Consider the following 23659-nt stretch of genomic DNA (forward strand, 5'->3'; position numbering starts at 1 on the left):
TATAGGGAAATCACAAAAGTTGCAATCACTTTTGTTGAACCATAATTGTTTCAGCAATGGGGGTTGCGCTATTTTGTTTAGAATTAAAGACCTTAACACATTAATTTTCCTGAAATTATATTTTTGTTATTTTATGGGGTTTTCGTGAGAAAAAAGCATAAGTTACAATAACTTTTTAACCATAGTCTTTACGTAAATTGTATTTATACCATTTTGTTCAAAATTTGAAGGACCATAACATAATAATTTTAATCAAAACCGGTTTTTTTCAAAAATACTATTTTTTGTCATTTTCTGGAGAAATAACAAAAGTTAAAATATCTTTTGAACTCTAATTTTCACTTTTTTGTACCATTTAGTTCAGAATTTAAAGGACTATAACATACTAAATTTTTATCAAAATTTTTCAGGCAGTTTTTGAGAGAATCCTATTTTTCTGGTAATTCATGGGTTTTTGTATGGAAAAATTACCATTACAAATCAAAATTTAAAAAATAATTTAAAAAGCCGAGATACCATGGATTAGAGTCTACATAACAAATTTCTCCATACTTTCTCTATGGTATAGGGGGAGAAAGTAAAAATAATAGTGCTGCACCCTGTTGGTAAACCTTATAATTTCATGCTATTGAATATCATACAACCAACTTATTAAGTTGAATCGGCTGACAAAATTATTTGATTCCTTTTAAACGTGAACACCCATACGGTTAACATGGGAAACTCCAGAGCCTGAAAGGGGTTTTGAGATAAGAACATGACTATATGTTAATCAAGAATGTGAGGTATCATCATGAAAAATTTCAGTCCAATACAACCAGTAGTTAATGCGTGATTCAAACAAACCCACAAACGTTTCACATTTATATTAGTATGATTAGATTATATTGCCTATCAGCTAATATGCATTGTTGCATGGTTATATATGCCTTACGCTCCTTTAACATTATACGGTTTTCACTGTCTGGTTGAAAACAGTATGATTTTACTCCGTTTCTATGTTTCTTTCACAAATTTAAAGAACCAAATCTTCTCAAACCGTGTCCTCTCCCATTGCAAACGCAAGGCACGAGTACAACTGCAATTAGCATTTTATACTCATACGCCAACCCCGTACCAAGGAGGGGTACTCTGCTAGTACACAATGAAATACAGCAAATTTTGTTTGGTGGAATGACAAAATTATCACAAGTGAATGGAAATAGTTTTATTTTAACAACACATACATTTAAATGGAATAAAATAGGCACTTAAACATTCAGTAACTACAATACAATATATACAAAGCTTATGCACTTCATACAGTAAAAATTGAAATTTCCCAAGAGGAAGGTCGGTGGTTTAAACATTTTTTCTTGAAATTTTTCATTGAATAATCTAAATGATGTACAAGTTTTATACAAAGAAGAATGACAAAAATGACTCGGGAATGTTAGATTGGTGTACGACTCATTTTTGACATAATATTTCAAATCAAGTGATGTTTTCCGTTGTCATAATTTTTGTGTTGAACGAAAACATAAGCAAACCTGTCAGTACTAAAATTACAAGAATAAAATTCCCTATTTGTTTTCAACCAAAGTGACAAATGATAAGTTTGCATATTCAGTGTTGCATGGGTACATAAATGCTTTAATGTGTGATTAAAATCAAGGAATGTGCATTAAAAAAACATACAGTGGGCACAGGAGTGCCAATATCAGTAGGACAATAGATAGATGATTATTTTTATTTGATGTTGCATGTTTTCTAAGCCAATAGCATTTTTTATGTTTTAAAAGGGAATGGTCTCGATACTATCTAACGTCTTTTTTGTAAGATAGCATCATTAATTCATAGCCCATATGACAAATAGAATTTGGGTCTGGAAACAATCTCAATAAAACCAAAAGAACTTAAGATTTTAAGGCGAGCACTAACCACTGGGCTACCCAGACAATTAGATGAAAGGAAATAAGCAAAACTGTGTTTAGGCTAAACAAAAATGCACAACATTTTGAAGGTTGAGAGCAACTTTCTTTCTATTTTTTTCCACTTAGAAAAATGCAAAACTTAAAAGGCACACACACAAACTACCATAATCATATATCAAGTATATTTAATTCTATGATCTATTAAAAATAAACATTCAAGGATTAAAAGACCAGCTTTTTCTAACTGCCCACATGAGTTCCCAAACCTTTCCGAGAGCTTCATCACAGCCATTAATGTTCAAAAAAGGCAAAACACAAAGAAAGAAATACTATTTATACTCAAGTAGTATGGTGGCTTTGCCCATGCTTAAAACAGTGCATGACTACAAAAATAGAAACAAGCATGTCATTCACACCCATATGGAAAAACATGTACCCTTGCCTAAAGGAAATATCACATTTTTTATAATCAACAAAGGACAAATAACACTGTTATTTATATTTTATAAACCTTTTTAAAATTCTGTGAACCACAAGGATTTGAAGGATTGAAGCCTAATGACAATATATGTACCGGTACATGGTAATATCTCTATGACCATCTTCATTAAGTAAACACCTTGCAAAATTTGAACTAATTTTGTGAAGTGGTTTTTGCGTTATAGTAAGACACCTCATTTTTGTAAAGTAGTACATATATAGATTATTTAATATCTATCAACATTTAACAAAATAAACAGTTGAGCATATTTATCATAATATAAATAAAAAACAAATCCACTAATATTATCATGCTCTTGCAAAAAAAAATTGTTTGATACTAGTACGAGAACTCGTCCCGTGGTCCAAAACTCGGTCAAAACTATGTATTGTGCAAACTTCTCTATTTTCACCCCACACTGTAAATAAAGCATGTGATTGGAATTTCTTTCAATTAATTGTTTTGATTTTCTGTTTATATTTTGTTATTTGTTATTTCGTCACCAACATGGCAATCCTTAAGGCCCATGTTAATTTTTTTTATATTTTAAATTCATTTTTTGTTTGCTTATTTTTGAGTTTATTTTAATTTATAAAGGGATTCTGCACATCTTCAGGCAAATATCTTTCTAATAGTATGCATAGATTTTCCCTGTGATGCACAGGAGCTGAGAGAAAAGGTTTTCAATAAACATGCTTGTCTATTAATATATAGAATTAACCCCATGTTAAATCTCCATAAGAAAAGTTGAATATCCATTTTTGACCCAATTAACATAAATATTTTCAAAATACAAATAAAACCTGCACATATAGGACCAATAACCTTTCTTTTGGTACAACCCGTGTGTAATTCGGTCCAGTAATATAGTGGCTAGCTGTCATAAGTTTTGCAAAAGTTTTTTTAATATATAAGATTACTAAAGTTCTACTGCAGTACTACAATAATCTACAAAAATCTTTGTGAGGAGCCTAGAAAATTTTATTACGGGTTGATTCTAAAACAACCTTTTGATTCCAATGGTAAAAAATGTAGAATCACAATTACGGGTGTAACTACAACTTCAGGCCGAATTAAGAGACTTAATCAACACAAAGAAAGTGTTTTAAAAGTAGCTGACACAAGAAAGTGCATTTCATTATTTACCAAACAATTTCCAGATGACATGCTTTATTTAGAGATGATTTATTGAATGAAACTTAAGTACAAGTAAATTGACATCATAGAAAATATCTATTCATTCCAAATTTTACAAAAGCTAATAAGCGTCACAATAAAAAAAGTGGGAAATTTACATTTTTCCATGGGGTTTTGAAATTTTCAGAATGTACAAGTAGTCTACAAAATTTTAACGATTAAATATTCTGGCCATAGCACTTTTTAAAACCAAAGTTGCAAAAGATAAATTGACAATTCCTTGGTACCGTACTGATAGAATCAAGGGTTTTGAGGAATCTCAATCTAGGTTCAGAATCAGCTCATCCCTTATTTAAATTTTTCATTCGATACAAAACCCCTCATTAGCTACTTATTTAAAAAGGACAATTCAGTTATTTCCGTTCACACAATACAATCACTGGCGACTGATAAAAAGGTCTTATACCTATCTTATAGACACAAGCCTGGGACAGGTGGCGGCGTCCTGTAATCCAGCTACTAGGAGGTCACGAATTGTGAATATTTATAGGCATGCAATGTGGATGCGATACTCTCTGGTTTGGATTAATGTCCGCACGAGTGAGTACTACGACTATCCGCAGTACTATCCTGATAATTAGACCATATTTGTATATACCAAGGCAAAAATGTGATTTAGATTCCACTATAAACTGTAGGTCCCTTAGTTGCCATTAGCTGTATGGGCTATTAATTAACAGCTGTGCCTAAGGAATATGTCGGTCTTAATCACTAACAAGACTACAAAATCGCGCCACTCATCCTACACTCATCTCCACCATTCATACTTGGCTTAAAATACCTACTTTGTATGGTCGCCATTTCATCAAAAAGTATAAAGTAAAGTAAAGTATAAAGTACATTGTTGAAAAAAATGTTGTAGCAACGTTTAACAAGCTAAAGAATTAACATATTTTGCAATAAATAGTATTAAATAAAAGATAAAATTAACGAACAACACAAACTTTAATCAACAGTGAAAAAAAGGCTCTGGATATTGTTACACTTTTTTAATGTTTATAAATTCCATATTTAAAATCTATTCCTCTAAAAGTTGATTAATTGAAGAATATTGCGCTTACTAGTCATAACATGCAAGATCCGATAACTTATTTTTACGTACTAGTCTGACAAACAAAGTTTGGGATAGTATTTACAAATTTTAACATCCAATACCTTTCCGTTCATATGTACAAAACACACTCACCACTAGGTAAATGGAAGATAATAAATAGAACTATACAGTAAGACAAGTGATCTGAGAAGAACTTAAGTGTCATTAGGACGTCATAACCCCATGTAACTGCATATCACAAATGTGAAGAATAGAGTGACTATGATCAAAACTACTACAAGCCATGATGGAAGTGTCCCTGAAACAAAAGTTTACAAAGTTAGTGAACTTAACAACACATAACATATTTATTTGGTTATATGAGGCATGTTTTTTCAGTAAGTTCCGTTTTTAAATTTCTCCATTCCAGCGCTGCGATTGGCATTTTGGACATTTGCACTGTGTATGTGCATCTATTGGCAAGCCTGCACCGGAAATTCGGCAAAAATCTACCGTGTTTACATCCGGTTTCGAGCATTCAAAATGGTGCCGCCAATTGAGACTGCTGCCGACTGTGAAGTGCATGCTGTAATTAGATTTTTAACTGCTAAAGGTGTGAAAGCCATTGAATTTCATCGAATAGTGAAATGTATGGCGAGAACATTATGAGTGACGGAATGGTACACAAGTGGGTAAGGGCATTAAAAGACGGCCCCACTAACGTTCATGATGAGCAACGCACTGGGTGGCATCATCACTTCAATAATCTTTCGATGAATTTCAATGGCTTTCACACCTTTAGCAGTTGATTGATTGATTGATTGATTCTGTAGGGGCGGACCTTGTCCTGTTGCACGTCAGCCACTGATGGGCTTTTTGCGCTCCCCACATGGTACTTCAGAGTCCGTCAAACCTGAGTTGCTTAATGAACTCAAGCATCCTGTCAATGAGCTCCTCCTGAGGAAGGTGTCTGCCCCTTGTCATTACACCAAGAGTACTGTCCCTTACCTCATTCAGAGCTGTGCAGTCGTAGAGTAGGTGATCAGCAGTCTCCTCTGATTGCCCACATTTCCTACACGCAGTGTCACCATTGTGGATCCTCAAGCGATGCAGGTGTAATTTCAGAAAGCCATGTCCAGTGACCATTCCTGTGATCTGTCTGAGTCGCCTCCTGTCCAAGCGTAGGGCATTGGAGGCGACCGTCTGGGAAGGAGAGAAGAGGGTGAGCTTACTTACCCTATGGTGCTGAAGCCTAACCAACCTTTAGCAGTTAAACATCTAATTACAGCACGCACTTCACAGTCGGCGGCAGTTTCAATTGGCGGTACCATTTTGAATGCTCGAAACCGTATGTAAACATGTCCGATTTATGCTGATTTTCCGGTGCAGGCTTGCCAATAGATGCACATACACAGCGCAATGGTCCAAAATGCCAATCGCAGCGCTGGAACAAAAAAATTTAAAAACGTAACTTACTTAAAAAACATGCCTCGTACAAATTAAACATTTTTTTCCATGTTTATTATTTCAATTATATTCTTACTAAAGTTGATTCAATTACTTAATGCTGTATAAAAGGCAAAGAAAAAAATGTGATTGCGAAACACTTGCAAAATTCCAAAAGACCTGAAATTTTATTTCATTTTAGCATACAACTGATTTATTTATATATAGTGATACTTAAAAGGACCAAAACTTTGCATTTTTTAAGTTTGATAAGGAAGTTGAATTAAATTAATATTATTAATTTTGTACTCATACTTTAAGGCAGAATGAATGAAGAAGAAGCAATCATCAATAGACCAGATTACAGTTGTTATCTACTGTTTGTTGTTGTTTTGCTCATATTCCTTTCTACATATTGTAATAAATAATAGCTCCTTACTTTGACGTAGCATGCGCATCTTTTTGTTGGTACTTTAAAGAATTCGTTCAGCTATTCTGTAACACAATACAGCCTGCCCTCGCTAGTCCGACGATTTGAAATCCGACGCGCCGTCAGGCGCCGCTACGGGAGCAAAAAATGAAGCATGCAATGACATGAAACACTGTGACTCTTGTCTCATTGCCGTCGGAGCACTTCCGTTCAGTGTTCAGTTGACTTTCGGGACGTGCAGTACACTTTCCCGGTGCAGTGGTATTTTCTTAGTTAGTAAGTGCAAGTGTTCGTGTACAGTAGTTGTGTGAAATGGCTAGTACAAGTGGTGTTAAACGGAAACACAAAACTTTAACAATATCGGAGAAGTGGGAGATTATTAAAAGAATAGATAGCGGTGCAACGCCGACTGCAGTAGTGAAATTTTATAAAATCGGACGGCCTACGATTTATGATACAATGAAGAATAAAGAAAAAATTGAAGGGTTTATGAAGTCTGTTGAAGACGACGCTTTAAACAGGAAAACCCTGAGAACAACAAGCGAGTTTCCTGAGGTGGAAGAAGCACTGTTCATTTGGTTTAAACAACAACGCACACGGAATGTTCCTATTTCCGGAGACATACTTAAACAAAAAGCTCAATATTTCTACACAGAAATAACGAAGAAGAATGATTTTCGAGCTAGTCATGGATGGTTCGAAAACTTCAAAAAACGCCATGGTATACGGTTTATGAAGATGTGTGGTGAAAAGGTATCTGCTGACAAGTCTAAGATTGATGCGTTCATTGAAATGTTAGACAAAAAAATTACTGAGCTTGGTTTAGTTCCCGAGCAACTGTACAACGCAGATGAAACCGGGTTGAATTGGCGACAAAACATTTGTAAGTGATGAGGAAAAAAAAGTGCCAGGAAGGAAATTGCAAAAAGAACGACTCACGCTTATGGTGTGTGCTAATGCATCAGGCACTCATGCTTTAAAACTGCTTGTTGTAGGAAAATCAAAAAACCCTCGAGCGTTCAAAAATGTCAAGGTTGAATCTCTGCCAGTAACTTACAAGTCACATGTCGCGCTTGGGTCACAAAAGAAGTTTTTCATGACTGGTACACTAACAGCTTCGTTCCACAAGTTAAGGGTGAATTAAAGAAGAACAAGTTACCAATGAAAGCCCTTCTTTTACTGGATAATGCACCAGGACATCCTGATGCTGATGAATTGAAAATCAAAACTGCTGATGGCTACATTGAAGCTATGTACCTACCAAAAAAAACCACAGCTTTAATCCAGCCCATGGAACAAAATGTGATAAAAACTCTCAATGCTCACTACAAAAAGCGCATTCTTATGGATGTTGTCAGTCAACCTGATTGTTAAGCTGATATTGCAGCGATTTTGAAAGCTTTTAACATTAAGGACGCCATTTTGAACGCTGCATATGCTTGGCAACAAGTAAAAAGCATAACTTTGATCAAATCTTGGAAAAATGTATGGCCTAACAATCCATGTCTTACAACATGTAATCCTACATCCAGCAGCGACCCAGAACCCGTTTTGGAGGCTACATTGGAACTTTGTAACGAAGTGCAACTTGCCCCCGCATCAGTTGAAGAGCAAAGAACATGGATCATGGAGGACAACCTTGATGCTGACGTGACAGACGCAGATATAATCCAGGAAGTTACAGCAGCTGATGACGACGTGATCGAGGACGCAGCGCAAGAAAAAACCTTCACTGTCAGCTGTGATGAAGCTGTATCGGCAGCTAATACTTTGTTAGGTTGGTGCCAAGAGGGAGATATGGACATGACAAAAATTTTAGTTTTAAAAGGATTGCAAGAAGCAGCAATGATGGACTGTGTACAAAAAAAGAAGCAGAAGTCAATCACAGACTTTTTCAACAACTAAATACCGTGCTGATACACGTATGTATTAATTTTACAGGGCCTACTTTTTTAATGAATTGTGTACTTTTATGCATATTTTTTGGGATATACCTACAGTACTGTACTGTAATTGAAATGCCCGCCTTATTTGTAACACTGTAAAATAAGTTTAGCTACATAAATTAAAATTGTGTTTCCTTTATTCTGTGTTTTTAATTCTTCCCAAGAATTTAATGGTGATTAATACATTGTTTAAAATGATAGTTATATCTTTTTGGCAATCAAATGCATTACAGAATAGCCATTTTTGATAATCCGAGGTTTTTGGTAATTCGACACTACGTCAGTCCCGTACCTGTCGGACTAGCGAGGGCGGGCTGTACTACAATTTTGAGCATCACAGCCATTGGTTAGCTGAGAAATTGAAATTTCACAGCGCCTTGCATTTGGCACTGAGCACTTGTGGAATGACCAACTTCGAGGTTCCCTCAGCATCGTGTTAACCATATATTTTCTGTGCTTGTCTCTAATTACTCCTTCAGATTTTCTTTCTCAGAGAAGACATCTCAGTTTATAACAGTGTTCACTTACGCCTGTACGGGAGGTTGTGGATGCAGACTTTGTTGTCCACAGAGATGCTGACGACGGCCGCCTCAGACACGGTGGTGATGGACGTCTCAGAGCCGAGCGCTGGTAGAAACTCTAGTCCTGTGACAAACATGCTGTGGGCATCCTTGACGTGAAGTACCCTCTGTGAAACAAGCAAAGAATGTAGCACTGACGAGGTCACAAAGAGGAAAACTTGTAGGCATAAAAATGTGTGAAACAGTGAACAGAAACACAACTAACTGTTCTTTTGAAATTAATCTTTTTACATCAGTGGCAAACTCCTGGCTATACACTGAGTAGGTGCTGTATGGTATAAAAATAATACACTCATAGAAGGATTGAGTATACACTTACTTAAGTTAACTCGCTTCAAAGTTTATTTCTAATTCAATACCCAAACCGGGAAGGTCCTGGGTCTCCTCTCCCTAAACAGTTCAATCATGCCTGTAGCCAATTGCCTAAAGGGTAACAGGGCCATTTTATCTCCCCAGTCCGCCTTTGATCACCCCTGAATTTTGTAGACACCATTGTTGCCCTAACAATACAATGCAAGACTACTCCTTAAAATATAACTGCGATGAGACCTTTAGAATGTCCAATTTCACACCTAATTCCACTTTGAAGATATATTTATCTAGGGATAAGTTGATTTTCGATAGCACCGATTCTTAGACATTGGTATCGGTATTGAGAATCGATCGTCAACATTTGATCACGCAATCATAAAATTACCGCTATTGCGCAAAATGATGATGATGTTTCTGTGACTGCGGGAGACGATGATGATATCTACACGGGTGCGGGAGATATTCATGATTTTGCCACAATCAGGCAGGATCACAATGACATTTTCATGACCAGGATATGATGATGACGAAAAATGTTAATACATTTTTTACGATCATAGAAGATGACGATAATGACTGCATGATGTCGGGAAATGTTAACGAATTTACCGCGATTGCAGGAGATGATGATTATGTCCACAAGACCGCGAGAGACGATAATTATGTCTACACAACCGCAGGAGACGATAATGATGTCTTCTTGATCGAGGGAAATGGTCAGAATTTTGCTGCCACCGCGGGACGATGATAATGGCTACACGACGGCAAACACGATAATGGTTTCTACACGGCCGCAGGATTAGAAATGTTGCCCCATTACGTGAGACAATAGTAATGTCCACATAACCGTGAGAGATGTTTATGATTTTGCTGCTATCGCAAGAGTCAATGGATGATGCTACACGACTGCAGAAAAATTATAAGAAATTTACCTCGACAGCGGAAGACTATGATGATTTCTATAGGACCACGGGAGACCATGATGATGTCTATATGACTGCGGGAGATTATAAAAGAATTTTGCCGGGCACAAAAGACGTGATATGTAATGTTTCCGTACTGAGGAAGATATTCATTATTTTGCAATGATCCCAGAAGAAGATGATGTCTCAGGCTAGCCCATATCTAGTTATATAATTACATTTTATTTATGATTTTTTGTTGTTAGATCTTCATTTACCTTTGATATGGAGTTATTTAATGTGTTTAGAAGGGGTTAAACTTAAATTGGCTATTTAGAGTTATTCATTGCTGCATTATTTTTTTTCTTTACTGCAAAACACCCCTTACCTAAAAAAAACTTTATGGAAGGGCAAAAAGACAGGGATTGCTGTAGTATAACCAATCCATTGGGAAAATTTGGTAAAACTATTAAAAATGGTATCGAGAATCAATTTTTTAGGTATCGGTGTCAGTATCGAGGATCGATTTTTCAGGTATCGGTATCGAGATACGTTAAATTTTGTTATCGACACATCCCTAGTTACACACTGTGGTAGTAAACATACTGTAATGTGTAAAAACAGGGATTGGATTCTGACATTCCAACCACTTTTAGACCCAATAAGCAATTACAAGAAGCCAAGAATGGCGCCATTAACTATATACTTAAAAAATCAGCTATCAGAAGTACTGTATAAGGAAAGAAGATGTAAAACGACCATCAGGCTCAAAGTCCATTTATCAGTCCATCCCTATGTTAACATTATTCTTTACAAACATAAAGTAGGCTATTCAGATGCATTCATAACATATCCCATTTAATAATTCTTACACGTACAAAGATTATCTATTTCCCCAAGATAGTGACATTTTCTATCAGATTTCTATGAATACAGATCATAAGCTGTATACTTAAGTAGAAATAATCCAGATTTAAACATTTTACCTGTAGACTGAAGGCAATGTAAATGTCGACAGTTCCCGTAAACATGGTGCCGACTGCAATGAACCGTCCGTCGTCGCGCACAGCCAGTGCAGATAGACTCTCCTCCACTTGCGCAGTGCGACGCAGACCTTGCGCAGGATCCCACAACTGTATGTGCGCAGTCTGCTTTCCAACGCGGCTCACAGGGTTGCATATCAGGAACAGCCTACTTTTCTTTGGATCCTCCTCAACTCGACCAAACCTAAACAGGAACAGTTAAGAGTTAAATCATAAATACAGGGAGCGGCAGAAATATCTGACGGTTTTCAAGCGAGTACAGTCCGGCAGCCGAGTGGAGGGGGGTGGTGGGGAGCGGCTCATTCTCAAGGCCAAGTGTGACAATTTTAGTCGCCATGGAGCAGTGAACCAGTATACATCGCGCGTTTGCCGTTGAGGCGTTTTTTAAAAATGGCGATTCTGTTGTTGGTACGCATTGTAAGTTTCGGAGGCATTTTAATGTGGCTCGTGGGGAACCTATCCCATCCCGAAACACCATCAAATTGTGGGTGGATACCTTTAGATCACAGGATCAACTGCAAAACGTAGGCCTACAGGCCGTCCAAGGCCAGTGAGGACGCCTGAGAACGTGGAGCGAGTGCGACAAGCTGTGCTATCGAGCCCGCATCGCCCGGAGCGTAGACAAGCTACTGCTCTTGGCATGTCTGATCGCTATATTCGACGAATATTGCACTCAGGCCTTCACTTTCACCCGACAGCGATCAGACATGCCAAAAGCAGCAGCTTGTCTACGCTCCGGGCGATGCGGGCTCGTTAGCACAGCTTGTCGCCCTCGCTCCACGTTCTCAGGCGTCCTCACTGGCCTTGGACGGCCTGTAGGCCTACGTTTTGCAGTTGATCCTGTGATCTAAAGGTATCCACCCACAATTTGATGGTGTTTCGGGATGGGATAGGTTCCCCACGAGCCACATTAAAATGCCTCCGAAACTTACGTTGCGTACCAACAACAGAATCGCCATTTTTAAAAAACGCCTCAACGGCAAACGCGCGATGTAAACTGGTTCACTGCTCCATGGCGACTAAAATTGTCACACTTGGCCTTGAGAATGAGCCGCTCCCCACCAACCCCCTCCACTCGGCTGCCAGACTGTACTCGCTTGAAAACCGTCAGATATTTCTGCCGCTCCCTGTACATAAGAGAGTATGTTTAAACTGTGATATTGTTCATTACCCCACATTTTTTACGATTTTCATCCAGCCTTGTTAAAAATCACTGAAAAATATTTAACATTAAGTGTTTAGAAAGTTGTAAGACTATTCCTGAACTACAGTACCTGCATCTCTTGTAGAGGTATTTTGTTCCATTTGTGGGGGTCCACTCCAACTCAGTCAGTTTGTTGCCTGTTTTGACACACCAAATGTATCCTTTGCCGTCCTTTGAGACAGAAGCAACCTTGAAAAAAATGAATGTATGGATAAAACATGGTTAAAAACAGATAGCAACTAATGAACTGATTAGTCATTGTCACCAAGATATAGTAAAACGTGCATTTGATGTTGCCACTGCCTCAACTTTATTATTTTGTTACCAATATTTATGTTTGTTCGTGAATTGGGTTTTTTATATAATTGTTGACAACATGCAAATAGATGTTAGATGAGGTCACTGTGTAGACATTAAATGTCACAGAAGTAACAGTGAACGTGAGAAGGTAACTGGTTGGTATTTAATCAAACAATGTTCCAGTAGCATTGAAGAAGAATAACTATATACATAATTTTAAATCTAATTGGTTAGAAATGCTGATCTAATCATAGAATAATTATTGACCCTGTAGCAATCTTTGTTTGATCATATCAAATGGATTTATCTTTAAATAGTTATCAATTTTAACCCTTTCCGCTCAATTGGTGGGGGAGCCCCGCCGTTCGTCATGGCCGCACATACTCTAATGTCGGGCCGGGCCCGCCCGTCGCTTTGACAACAAAGGACTATTATGCTTGTATTTTGATTTTTTATTTGAGAAATTTTTTTATTTTGTGTAAGTATTTGGAAAAAGATTACCAGCCTTCTATAAATCAAGACTATATTTATTGTTTGGTAAACAAATGAAATATGCAAATTTGGCACAAATTAAATGGAGCTGGGAGGAAAATAGGCATCCCGTAATTGGAGTAGAAAGGGTTTAAGAGAAAGCTCTGACCAACTGCACACTCTCAGTGTGATAAGTGACTAAGAATTAACTTGTTTGTGTTCTGTTCTGCCACTACTTATACTAGATAAATGTAGGGTAGCTTTTCTGTGATGGAGTGTAATTAGGTTGATGTCTACTTTGAACTTACAAACTGATCAGGGTTAGGATATTAAGTAGGTTTTTACTCAATGTTGGTGGGTAAGGAGTTAAGTTGGTTGGGTCAAGGTGTTCAGATGAAAGAAAAGGTTGTATAAGTTTTAGTGATACTCTTTTTGCATTAGGATCTATCATACGGTGTTGTAGGGAGATCAAAAGTTGAGATAGATGGAATTCTGAGTTTAGTTTTGCTTGAAAAAGGGAATAAATTAACCAATTTAGTTATGTAGGTATGATATTTATCATGATTTTTATTCAGAATTTGAGTTGACTTTAAAGGCTTTTCTATTACATTAACCAGACAACTTATCATATTCCTGCGGATTTGATTTAATTTCATGTTAAATTCTAATAAATACAGTGAGTGCCGCCGCAGTCCCTAGCCCGTTCAGCCGTGCGCACGGTGATAGTTTTATTAATATGTGTTCGTCTTCGTCAATGTCGTATTTTTGTGTTTTTATGTTCTTAATTGTAAATATTTGACGCGGTTGCTACACCAACAATGCAACTAAGGATGGAACAACTTAGTGTAACAGCGGGGCTGAAGATGGTCGAAACGTACGTCCTAATAAATACATCTTCCATAGGAAAGTACTTTTTTTTATCAAAACCCAAATCCTAGCTGATTTAAACAACTTTGGCTTCTTTAGAGCGCTGTATACGTGCAAGTTATCCTGGAGAAAGTTTGGTATGCTTCTAACATATCACATTTGAAAGCAATCTACTAGCAATGTACTTCAGGACTTAACAGCAAAATAATATGATACACTACACATTGAATAACAACCTGGCTGAAGAGGGCTTATCTATTTTACACAGTTCAGAAACTCAGACTAACTACAGTTTATAATTGTATACAACCTAATTAACATACAGAAATGCTGTCAGGGCTAAAGTCAAGGTCATCGATCTCTTTGTGGTGTGCCACAATGTCACGGTGCGGCTTCATGGAGGGGAAGTTCCAGAGTCTGACATGTCCGTCAGTTCCTCCAGTCGCCATCAGCTGACCGGACGGGCTGATCCTTACAACTCTCTGTAGCGCCTCTGAGCTGAACAATGAACAAGAATGACATGAACACTGAGCTGCAGTCAAAACCATTGTTTTTCCAGGATCTGAACATTTTAGAATAAACAATAACTTAAACTATTGATAGTAGACATTCCATCCCCATATAATGGCTGTTGCCAGTTTCCCAATCAAAATGGACATCATTGAATTAAGCCAGCAACAGAGCACGCCAATGTAAATTAGGCTACTGATTCCTCTAGATTATGAACATTTTTTTAAAGTCATAATGGCTCATCATTGCATCATAGGGCAGTTAACCAAATCATAGACAAATGACCTCATTCCATCATGGAAGTTTTGTAAATATCTAGGCTACATACGTTTATTATATAATGACACAGCTTTTCCAGTACAAACTGGTCTCAAGCATAGGAGGAGGTAATCAGGTAACCAGATGGGTTTATTGTAGGCTATAACATCTTATGTCACATACTTTACTTTGAAATGGCGACCATACGAATATAGGTATCTTAAGCCAAGTATGAATGGAGATGAGTGTAGGATGAGTGGTGCGATCTTGTAGTCTTGTTAGTGAAGTGACTAAGGCCGACACATTCCTTAGACATTGCTGTTAATTAAAAGCCCATACAGACAATGGCAACTAAGGGACCTACAGTTTATAGTGGAATCCGAACCCCATTTTTGCCTTGTGATTAACGAATTGGTCTAATTATCAGGACAGTCCTGCAGATAACTTAGTCATAGTACTCACTAGTGCGGACGTTATCCACACCAGGGAGTATTGCATCCACAGTGCATGCCTATATAAGTATGATGTCTAATTTAGTAGCCTCTACAAAAGTCAATTATAATGGTTATTATTGACAACTCTTTACAATCTTTAAAATTTAGTCAGGTAAACCCAATAACATTCCTAGAATACTAGCTAATCTACACAGCGGTAGATTATAATTTAAAGCTTTAAATATTATGAGCAATACATTTATTTTTACCAGTTAAAGGAATCCTAGTCTGCTAAGTACATACCTGAAATCAGTTTGAATACTATCAGCTGGTTTAATATGAAACTCTAAATGTCGATCTAAGGTGTTTTGGCTATCTTTACTGCCCTCTGTTTTTATATGATCTTCATTAATTTTTGATGGTGGATCTTCACTTATACTACTCTTTGATTTAGATGTCGTTCTTCTACGAACACCTCCCTCTTTCTTCTGATGTACGTCTGTAAAATGACCGTTTTGATAAGCGCAAACGGAAACAGAAAATTGTATTAACTAAAAAAAAAATGGTAAAACCTCCACCAGTTATTTTGGTCTTTCTCTGAAACGGAAAAAAAGCTCAGATTTACATTTTATGTAAATGAGGATTTTTTTAACACTTGCTTTATAAACTTAACTGCAATCCTTAAACTTCCAAACACAAAACAAGATCAACCTGGCTACTTTAGTTCGCTTGTTTGCCACAACGAGGCTCATAACCATTTACTGGCATCATTTGTGAACAGAATGACACAACTTTCAGCTCTATAACTGTCATGTACCTCCGCTTAACTGTGTTTTTAGATTTTTTTAGCAATCAATTCTCCCACCATTTTTTTTTTTTTTTTTTTTTCCCATTTCGTTTTGTCATGAGAGCCGAAGCCCCCTGACTGCATACCCGGTACCTATCCTTTAGGACATACCCGGGCCCCATGATGTAGGCCGAAGCTTACGCATCAACCTTTAGCACATCATGGGCGGATGACTTAAGGTCATCAGGCTCGCCGGCTGCCGAAGCAGACCCTTCGGAAGGAGGGTTGCCCCTCAATCCTAACCAGGGATTCCGGCTGCTTGTTTAAGCGTCACTCCACCTGGGTTCCACTAGGTCGAGACCTAGCCGCATCAGTGATACGTTTTTTTGTTACAAGAAAGGGTAAAGTGCAGAAATGGGTTATGGAGTGTAAAAATGGCCTAGAAATCCTTTGTTCTTAGTGGTCTTCTTTAAGAAGTCTGGGTACCCACCAAAAACACAAATTCTTATGAAATTAGCATTTTCACAGCCATTTTTAAAACTCCCTGGCGTATTTCTGCACTTTCCATGCTATCTTTGGATCAGGGTCATAATCTTCAGTCATCTGGTGATAAATGTCGGCATCGTATATGTTTTCTGCAATCCAAAAACGTAGCACTGACCTTGCTTTGGGCACGGCGGGAGATTTGATTAGGTACCTATTTAAAAGATTTTAAATCACGCAGTGAAGCGTACATGACAGCTACAGAGCTGAAATTTGAGTCATTCTGTTCACAAATAATGCTAGTAAATGGTGATGGGCCTTGTTGCGGTGTAGGCCTACAAGCGAACTACGGATTTATAGGCTAAACCAGCCCTTACTTAAACTAGGTGGCATTCGCAGAGGCATCCACAAAATTGAGCGGAGTCATCAAGGGTTCATATTATATTGTCTATTGTCTGTTGTCTATTCCCACACTCAACACTGCTCACCTTTACTACTTCCTTCACCACCTCTACGTCGTGGACCTGTTTCCCTCTCTTACCATAGCATTTTAAGATGGCAGATACATTAATGTAATTGCCAAAGACAGTTTCCACACTCTGCACTGCAAGCCTTACTACTTCCTTCACCATTTCCCACGTCATAGACCTGTTTCCTTCCCTTCTCATAGCATTCATTTAAGTATTAGATACATTTATCTAACTGCCCAAACGGTTCCCCCACTCTGCACTGCCAGCCTTAACTACTTCCTTCACCACTTCCTACGTCGTGGGGCATGTTTCCTTCCCTTCTCATAGCATTTTAGGATTGAAGATACATTAATCTAACTGCCACAGACGGTTCTCACACTATGCTCATACTTTACTACTTCCTACAGGGCCGGATTTAGCATTTTTGCGCTCCTAGGCCCAAATAATTTTCCACCCCCTAGTCTGGTCACAGTTACTTTCCTTCAAACCTTTATTAAAAACTATATCATGCCCATTGACCTAACTTAATTGCTTAAATACCACTCCTCGTTGGAATCATTGCAAGATTTTTTTTTTTTTTTTTAGAATTGACTTGTTTATAGCCTTAACAAAATGCCGTCTTTAACACTTTTAGCAATTTTATGCTTTTAATAAATGCTTACGTTTGTGGCCGTGGGACTGAAACAAAACAACTCAACCCACCGAGCATTCCTGAAAAAAACATGGCCATTGATTCCAATTCCAGGCCAAAAAACATGAACTGCATACAGTACGTGATACCATAGATTAAACATACTCCTTTAGTAGATTTGCCATCATTTTGGATTAGCTGAAAACAATTCTTGTTATTTAATAGTACCTAGTATGTTTGATCTATGTTTAAACCTAGTATATCCAAAATAAAACGATCTAATCATCAACAATAGGTCGTCTCCTGGCTATATTACAAGAAATTGAAACACACATCATAGAACTAACCCTAAAATAATGGAACCAAATTACGTCAAAACTAACGTCCAGTGTCAACAACATGAACTAGACATGAAAAAATTTTGAATTAACAATGTCATAAGAAGTCGACTTGAGTTATATTTAGTCTATGGTCGTACTGCATCTAGGTTATATATTTCCAAAGCAAAACAGAGAAATATTCCGGCCAACCGTCGATCCTTAGGTCTGAGGAGAAAATGACAGCATTATTGGTGCTTTGGAGGGTATTGAATTTTTCTAAAATCTAATGCAAACTGAGATTAATATTTTTTGGTTAATTTTAAAGGTAAATTCATCATTGTTTTAATATTCAACACAACTTATTAACTTGATCCTGCAGATTGTTGTAAACTAATCAAAAGATTAGTTAATAACTTTTGTTTTGTGAGGTGAGGGTAGTAACAATGTCTAGCACGCATGCGCCCCTAATCACTTTGATCAGTAGTGCCGAGCCCAAAACAGCATAGTGGCAATACAATGCGTACCCCATGGGCGCTCGTCAACGTCAACATCCCTACAGCCTACTCCCGTATAACAAATGTTGGTTACCAATTTTGTAACGAAATTGATGCGTAATTCTGAAAAATAGTTTAGATTTCCTAACAATGATTTCTTCTTATGAACTTCAGAATCACAATGCTTTGGAGTTTTTTTTATCAACTGTGACTATTTATTTTCTTATTTATACATAGCCTAGGTATAAAAATAAATTACTCTCGGCCGTGCGCCCTCTGGGACCTTGCGCCCATAGGCCCGGGCCTACCGGGCCTATTGGGAAATCCGGCCCTGACTTCCTAAGCCACTTCCTACATCGTGGACCTGTTTTCATCACTTTCCATAGCATTTTAGTATTTTAGATACGTTAATCTAATTGCCACAAACATTCCCCACACTCCACACTGCTAGCCTTTACTACTTCTTTCGCCATTTTCTATGTCGTAGTAGTATGTTTTCTGTGGTCGTGGGCATGCATCCATCCCTTCTCATAGCATTTCATCATTGCAGATACATTAATCTAACTGCTACAAACAGTTTCCAGTTCCCAAACTCCACACTGCTCACCTTACTACTTCCTTCACCTCTCTCCTTACGTCGCTGACCTGTTTCCCTCTCTTCCCATAGAATTTTAAGATTGTAGATACCTTAATCCAATCGTCATAAACAGTTCCCACACTCCGGACTGCTCACCTTGACTACTTCCGTCACCTCTTCTTACGTCACTGACCTGTTTCCCTCCCTTCCCATAGCATTTTAGGATTGCAGATACCTTAATCTAATCGTCATAAAAAGTTCCCACACTCCGAACAACTCACCTTTACTACTTCCTTCACCACTTCCTATGTCACGGGTCGGACCTGTTTCCTTCTCTTCCAATAGCATTTTAGGATTGCAGATACCATGATCTAATCGTCATAAACAGTTCCCACACTCCGGACAGCTCGCCTTGACTACTTCCCTCACCTCTTCCTACGTCACGGACCTGTTTCCCTCCCTTCCCATAGCATTTTAGGATTGCAGATACCTTAATCTAATCGTCAAAAAAAGATCCCACACTCCGAACAACTCACCTTTACTACTTCCTTCACCACTTCCTATGTCGCGGACCTGTTTCCTTCCCTTCCAATAGCATTTTAGGATTGCAGATACCTTGATCTAATCATCATAAACAGTTCCCACACTCCGGACAGCTTGCCTTGACTACTTCCTTCACCCCTTCCTACGTCACGGACCTCAAGCTCGTCATTTGATTATATTTATGATCCATACCGTTTCTGTTTTAATATCTGTGGAATAATGCTATCATCAGCTATTTTTTTATCTACTGCATTCAAAAGTCAACAGCTGATCATATGTCTTTGTTCATGTGTCAAATACTGCTTCCAGAAGGATTACATTGAAACTTTGAGACCCAGTGGGACGGATTCCTGAGAGAATCTTTTAACGCCATATAGATGTTGGCACTCTCCGATATGGTCTTTATCACCATGCAAAATTTGAAAACGATTGATTCAGCCGTCTAGGAGGAGTTTGCGTATTACGAAATGCATAAGAGTCAACGTATAAGAGCTTCGCTCGCTCCACTCAAAAACCACCCTCGTTCGTATTTAGGCTACTGAGCTACTTTATTCTCATTTCCAGTCAAAATATTCCCTTTGTTAATGCATTTTAGGCTAACTGTTCAGTCCTAGCATTGACTAAGGAAATAAAAGACTTTGTTTCCCTTGTCTGTGGTCCTAGTGTGTTATTTATTTATTTTTCTTATTATTTGTAGCGTTATAAACTGTTTAGATTTGTTATGTTTGTTATTAGCCTAGGCTACTTAAAACATTGCAATTTACCTAGTTATTATTATGTTTAGATTGCTATAATTTACAATGATGTAGCCTAAGTGTAGTCTTGTCGTATTTTTAATATTTTACTAAAGTGTTTGTGCGTTGCATTTTTATTATACTATAGGCCCCAATAATTAATTGAACAACTCTTTGTCTAAGGGTATATTCAAATTACTTGTAGAAATATGAAGGAAAGTAAAATGCTTTTCTTGTCATAATACGAATAAGTATAATGTATACAAAATGTTTGTAAAGTGTAATTTTATAAAATAACCTCTATGTAACTATAAATATTAGACTTAGTATTATATGCTACACAATGTAAAAATTGTCAAGAGCAATAAATAAATATGTAGGCCTAACTTATTTCAAGAGAGATTGGCCTACTAATTTAAAATATGAGGAGTATTATTTTAACCATACCGTTTGAAGTGCTTATGTTCCTTTTCCTTGAGACAATTTCTGATGTGACCAGATACAGTTGGCAGTGGCTCTCTTGTCCAGCGACCAGGTATGTTTTCTTTGGTGTACTCACACAAGCGCAATTCATAACAACACTGGGTCCTGTCTCATGTCGTATCATCTCTTCAACGACAAACCGATTCCCGTTGTATGACAGCTCAAAAATTTCCTAGACAAGTGTGTTTAATATAAATAGCAAGAAAAAGATCATTTAAGTATGGAACAGTAAACCTTTGATAGTTCAAGACTCCTTGTCGTTTGACACGGGCTGAGCTATTTTGTCAAGTGATATTTAATGGTTACTATTGTGATGTAAGCTGACTTGAACATAGATAACTAATGAACAATGAAATTGTTGAGCTTTTTATTTAATAAATTTGGGCGATTTCTATAAGACTTGTGTTTTTACTTTCCTGTATATTAAACTCCATTCACTACCTATAGTTCAACATTTCGATAGTTCGACACCCCTTAAGTCCAAAAAGTGTGGAACTATTGAGATTCTACTGTACCTATTTAACTATACTAGAGGTCGTCCAGTATCGAAAACTCAACCACAAATATGTAAATGTAAAGACTTCTAGCTATTTTCACCCACACTATAAAAAAAACCATGTGATGGGAATTTCTTCCATTTGTTTTGATTTTCCATTTATATTTCGTCACCAGCATGGCAACCTACAAGGCCCATGTTAATTTTATTTATATTTTTATTAATTCATTTTTTGTAGGCCTAACTTATTTATTTTTGAGCTTATTTTAATTTATAAAGGGATTCTGCACATCTACAGTAAAATATCTTTCTAAGAATACGCGTAGATATTCTTTGTGATGTACACAAGCTGAGAAAAAAGGTTTTAAAGAAACATGCTCGTCTGTCAATATCTATAGATACCTAGGCCTAGTCAATTGATAACCCAAAAAATTTATTGAGAATGAATGGCAAAGTTGTTGAGTATTATTAAACCATAAATTAATTAACTTAGCTTGTGACAAACTGAAAGTTTTTTTATTATTATTGAGCAGTGTGTAAATAAGTTAACGTGGGTAGGCCTACTGTCAAATTTTAATATACAAAATAAATCGAACTTATTAAACACAACATTGTTGTGATATTACTTGTCAATTCAAATTAGCCGTTTAAGGCAAGTCTGGGCCGATAATCAGGATGTGTAGAAGACACTGCGCTATAGCACCTAGGCCTAGTACCTAGGCTATGTTTACATGTGATATAGGCCTACACATCTAATAGCTGTGAACCTAACAATGACGTTGGGTTATTAACTCGCAGACAAGCCATTAACGATTAAGTGTTCCTACTGCTATCAAAAATTACTTTAATTTTAGGATGTATTAAACTAACAAGCCTGGTAGGCCTATCTAGGCCTATGTTCCTAACAGCAGGTTTGATCATATCACACATCCCAGGCTGCACACAAATATGACAAATAGTTAGGGCTGGAGCATCACAAAATGTATAATGATAATGTTTAAATTCTATGTTAAAGCTTCTTCACTTACAAACCCATTAGCAACCCCTGTTTTAGATGAACCTCCACCACCTCCAACAATAACATGACGGCTTGTAAGCATTTGTAGAGTGTAAAGAGGAAAATTCACTCGAGCTAGAAGACCAGGCTGATTTCTGGAAGGCATCTTAAATAACACTCTGAAGCTTACGTCTACACTTAAGCCAAGTAGGAAGATATTCTTTAATTATTGTAAACCTATTAATTCGTTATAAAACTTTGTTACTACGGCTTCTGCTTTCTGCTAGCAGACAGAAACAGAAACGTGAACATTTACGTCACTACACTCAGCTGATTTGATGGTCTGTCAAAACTGCTGACATGTAAGATGAATTTGAAAATTACAAGCCATGAAAAAGAGAGTCAATAGAGTACTATACAAAGCATGACAGTCTTTTAAAACGCTTGATTGAGCTCTTTTCTTAGATTTTATTAAATTTTTATTTTACCATACCTCATTCCACCATGATACTATACGCTTTTAGGTTTTAGGACAAATTATAAAGGACAATTTGCTATGCTACTTTCCTCCTGGTTTACCAAAGACCAAAGTTCAAAATTAACAATCATTATTATAGCTATGAATTCCCAAGAATTACTTGGTAAATATATGATCAACGATACGATTACCCGCAAAATATAGGAACAATTAATTAATTACTCGACAACGCAACGACACAAACAAATAGATACAATTGATACAATAGATAAAAAACCCCTATTGTTGGTTATATCATAGATAAAACATACTTTCTCGTTTTGGTTAGTCCCAACCATTATGGTTAAGAGACACGTTAAAACCCCACCTCCGATGACTTGCAGTATCTACAGAGAGTAATTTTGAGGCATGTAGTCATAGACTAACCAAGAAGGGAATATGTTTTATCTGAGGTTTAATGTACTCTCTCCAGCCATATAGACAAAAAGAATTAAATATAGACTGTCAGCCATCCTGCGGTTACCATAGGTTCTGGCACACACCACTGGGAGCGCAGTGTAGTTACGTAGCTTGTACGCCGTAACTACATGGCGCTCCCAGCGGTGTGTGCCAGAACCTATGGTACCTGCAGCACGGCTGATGGTCTATATTTAATTCTTTATTTAATTATTTTTGTATATGCTCCAGCTAATGAAACGGTTTTGGTCCAGGTATATTGCACGAATACTAGAAAAATATATTGTATCAGTTTTCGGAACTTTTCGAATACGTAAATATCTTTATTTTATTTTATTTTTCGTTGAAAATGTTTGTATTTTACTTATTTCGTCAAATTAGA

At 37.1% G+C, this 23659-nt stretch overlaps 1 protein-coding gene across 1 annotated transcript; it reads right to left on the minus strand.

The window, feature by feature from the left end:
- Nucleotides 1–1192: 1192 nt before the first annotated feature.
- LOC129001191 (prolactin regulatory element-binding protein-like) lies at nucleotides 1193–22621 on the minus strand. Its single transcript, XM_054428404.1, has 8 exons — nucleotides 22375–22621; nucleotides 20815–21022; nucleotides 15632–15827; nucleotides 14450–14624; nucleotides 12559–12677; nucleotides 11228–11468; nucleotides 8975–9134; nucleotides 1193–4943 (listed from the first exon to the last, which is right to left on the minus strand). Exons 1-8 carry the CDS (start codon nucleotides 22507–22509, stop codon nucleotides 4858–4860), a joined length of 1320 nt encoding a protein of 439 aa, XP_054284379.1. The 5' UTR covers nucleotides 22510–22621; the 3' UTR covers nucleotides 1193–4857.
- Nucleotides 22622–23659: the final 1038 nt, after the last annotated feature.

Source organism: Macrosteles quadrilineatus, unplaced genomic scaffold, assembly GCF_028750875.1.
Source record: "Macrosteles quadrilineatus isolate MER2022 unplaced genomic scaffold, UCM_ALF_1.0 Scaffold_8__2_contigs__length_117827958, whole genome shotgun sequence".
Classification (NCBI taxonomy): Eukaryota; Metazoa; Arthropoda; class Insecta; order Hemiptera; family Cicadellidae; genus Macrosteles; species Macrosteles quadrilineatus.

Excerpts from the sequence above, each read along its gene's own strand:
- LOC129001191 (XM_054428404.1), bottom strand. The coding sequence starts at position 22,509 with ATGCCTTCCAGAAATCAGCCTGGTCTTCTAGCTCGAGTGAATTTTCCT. Across the intron at positions 14,625-15,631 it reads AGTATTCAAACTGATTTCAG|CTCAGAGGCGCTACAGAGAG; the intron begins GTATGTACTTAG and ends TTCATTGTTCAG. Across the intron at positions 9,135-11,227 it reads ACATTGCCTTCAGTCTACAG|AGGGTACTTCACGTCAAGGA; the intron begins GTAAAATGTTTA and ends CTTGTTTCACAG.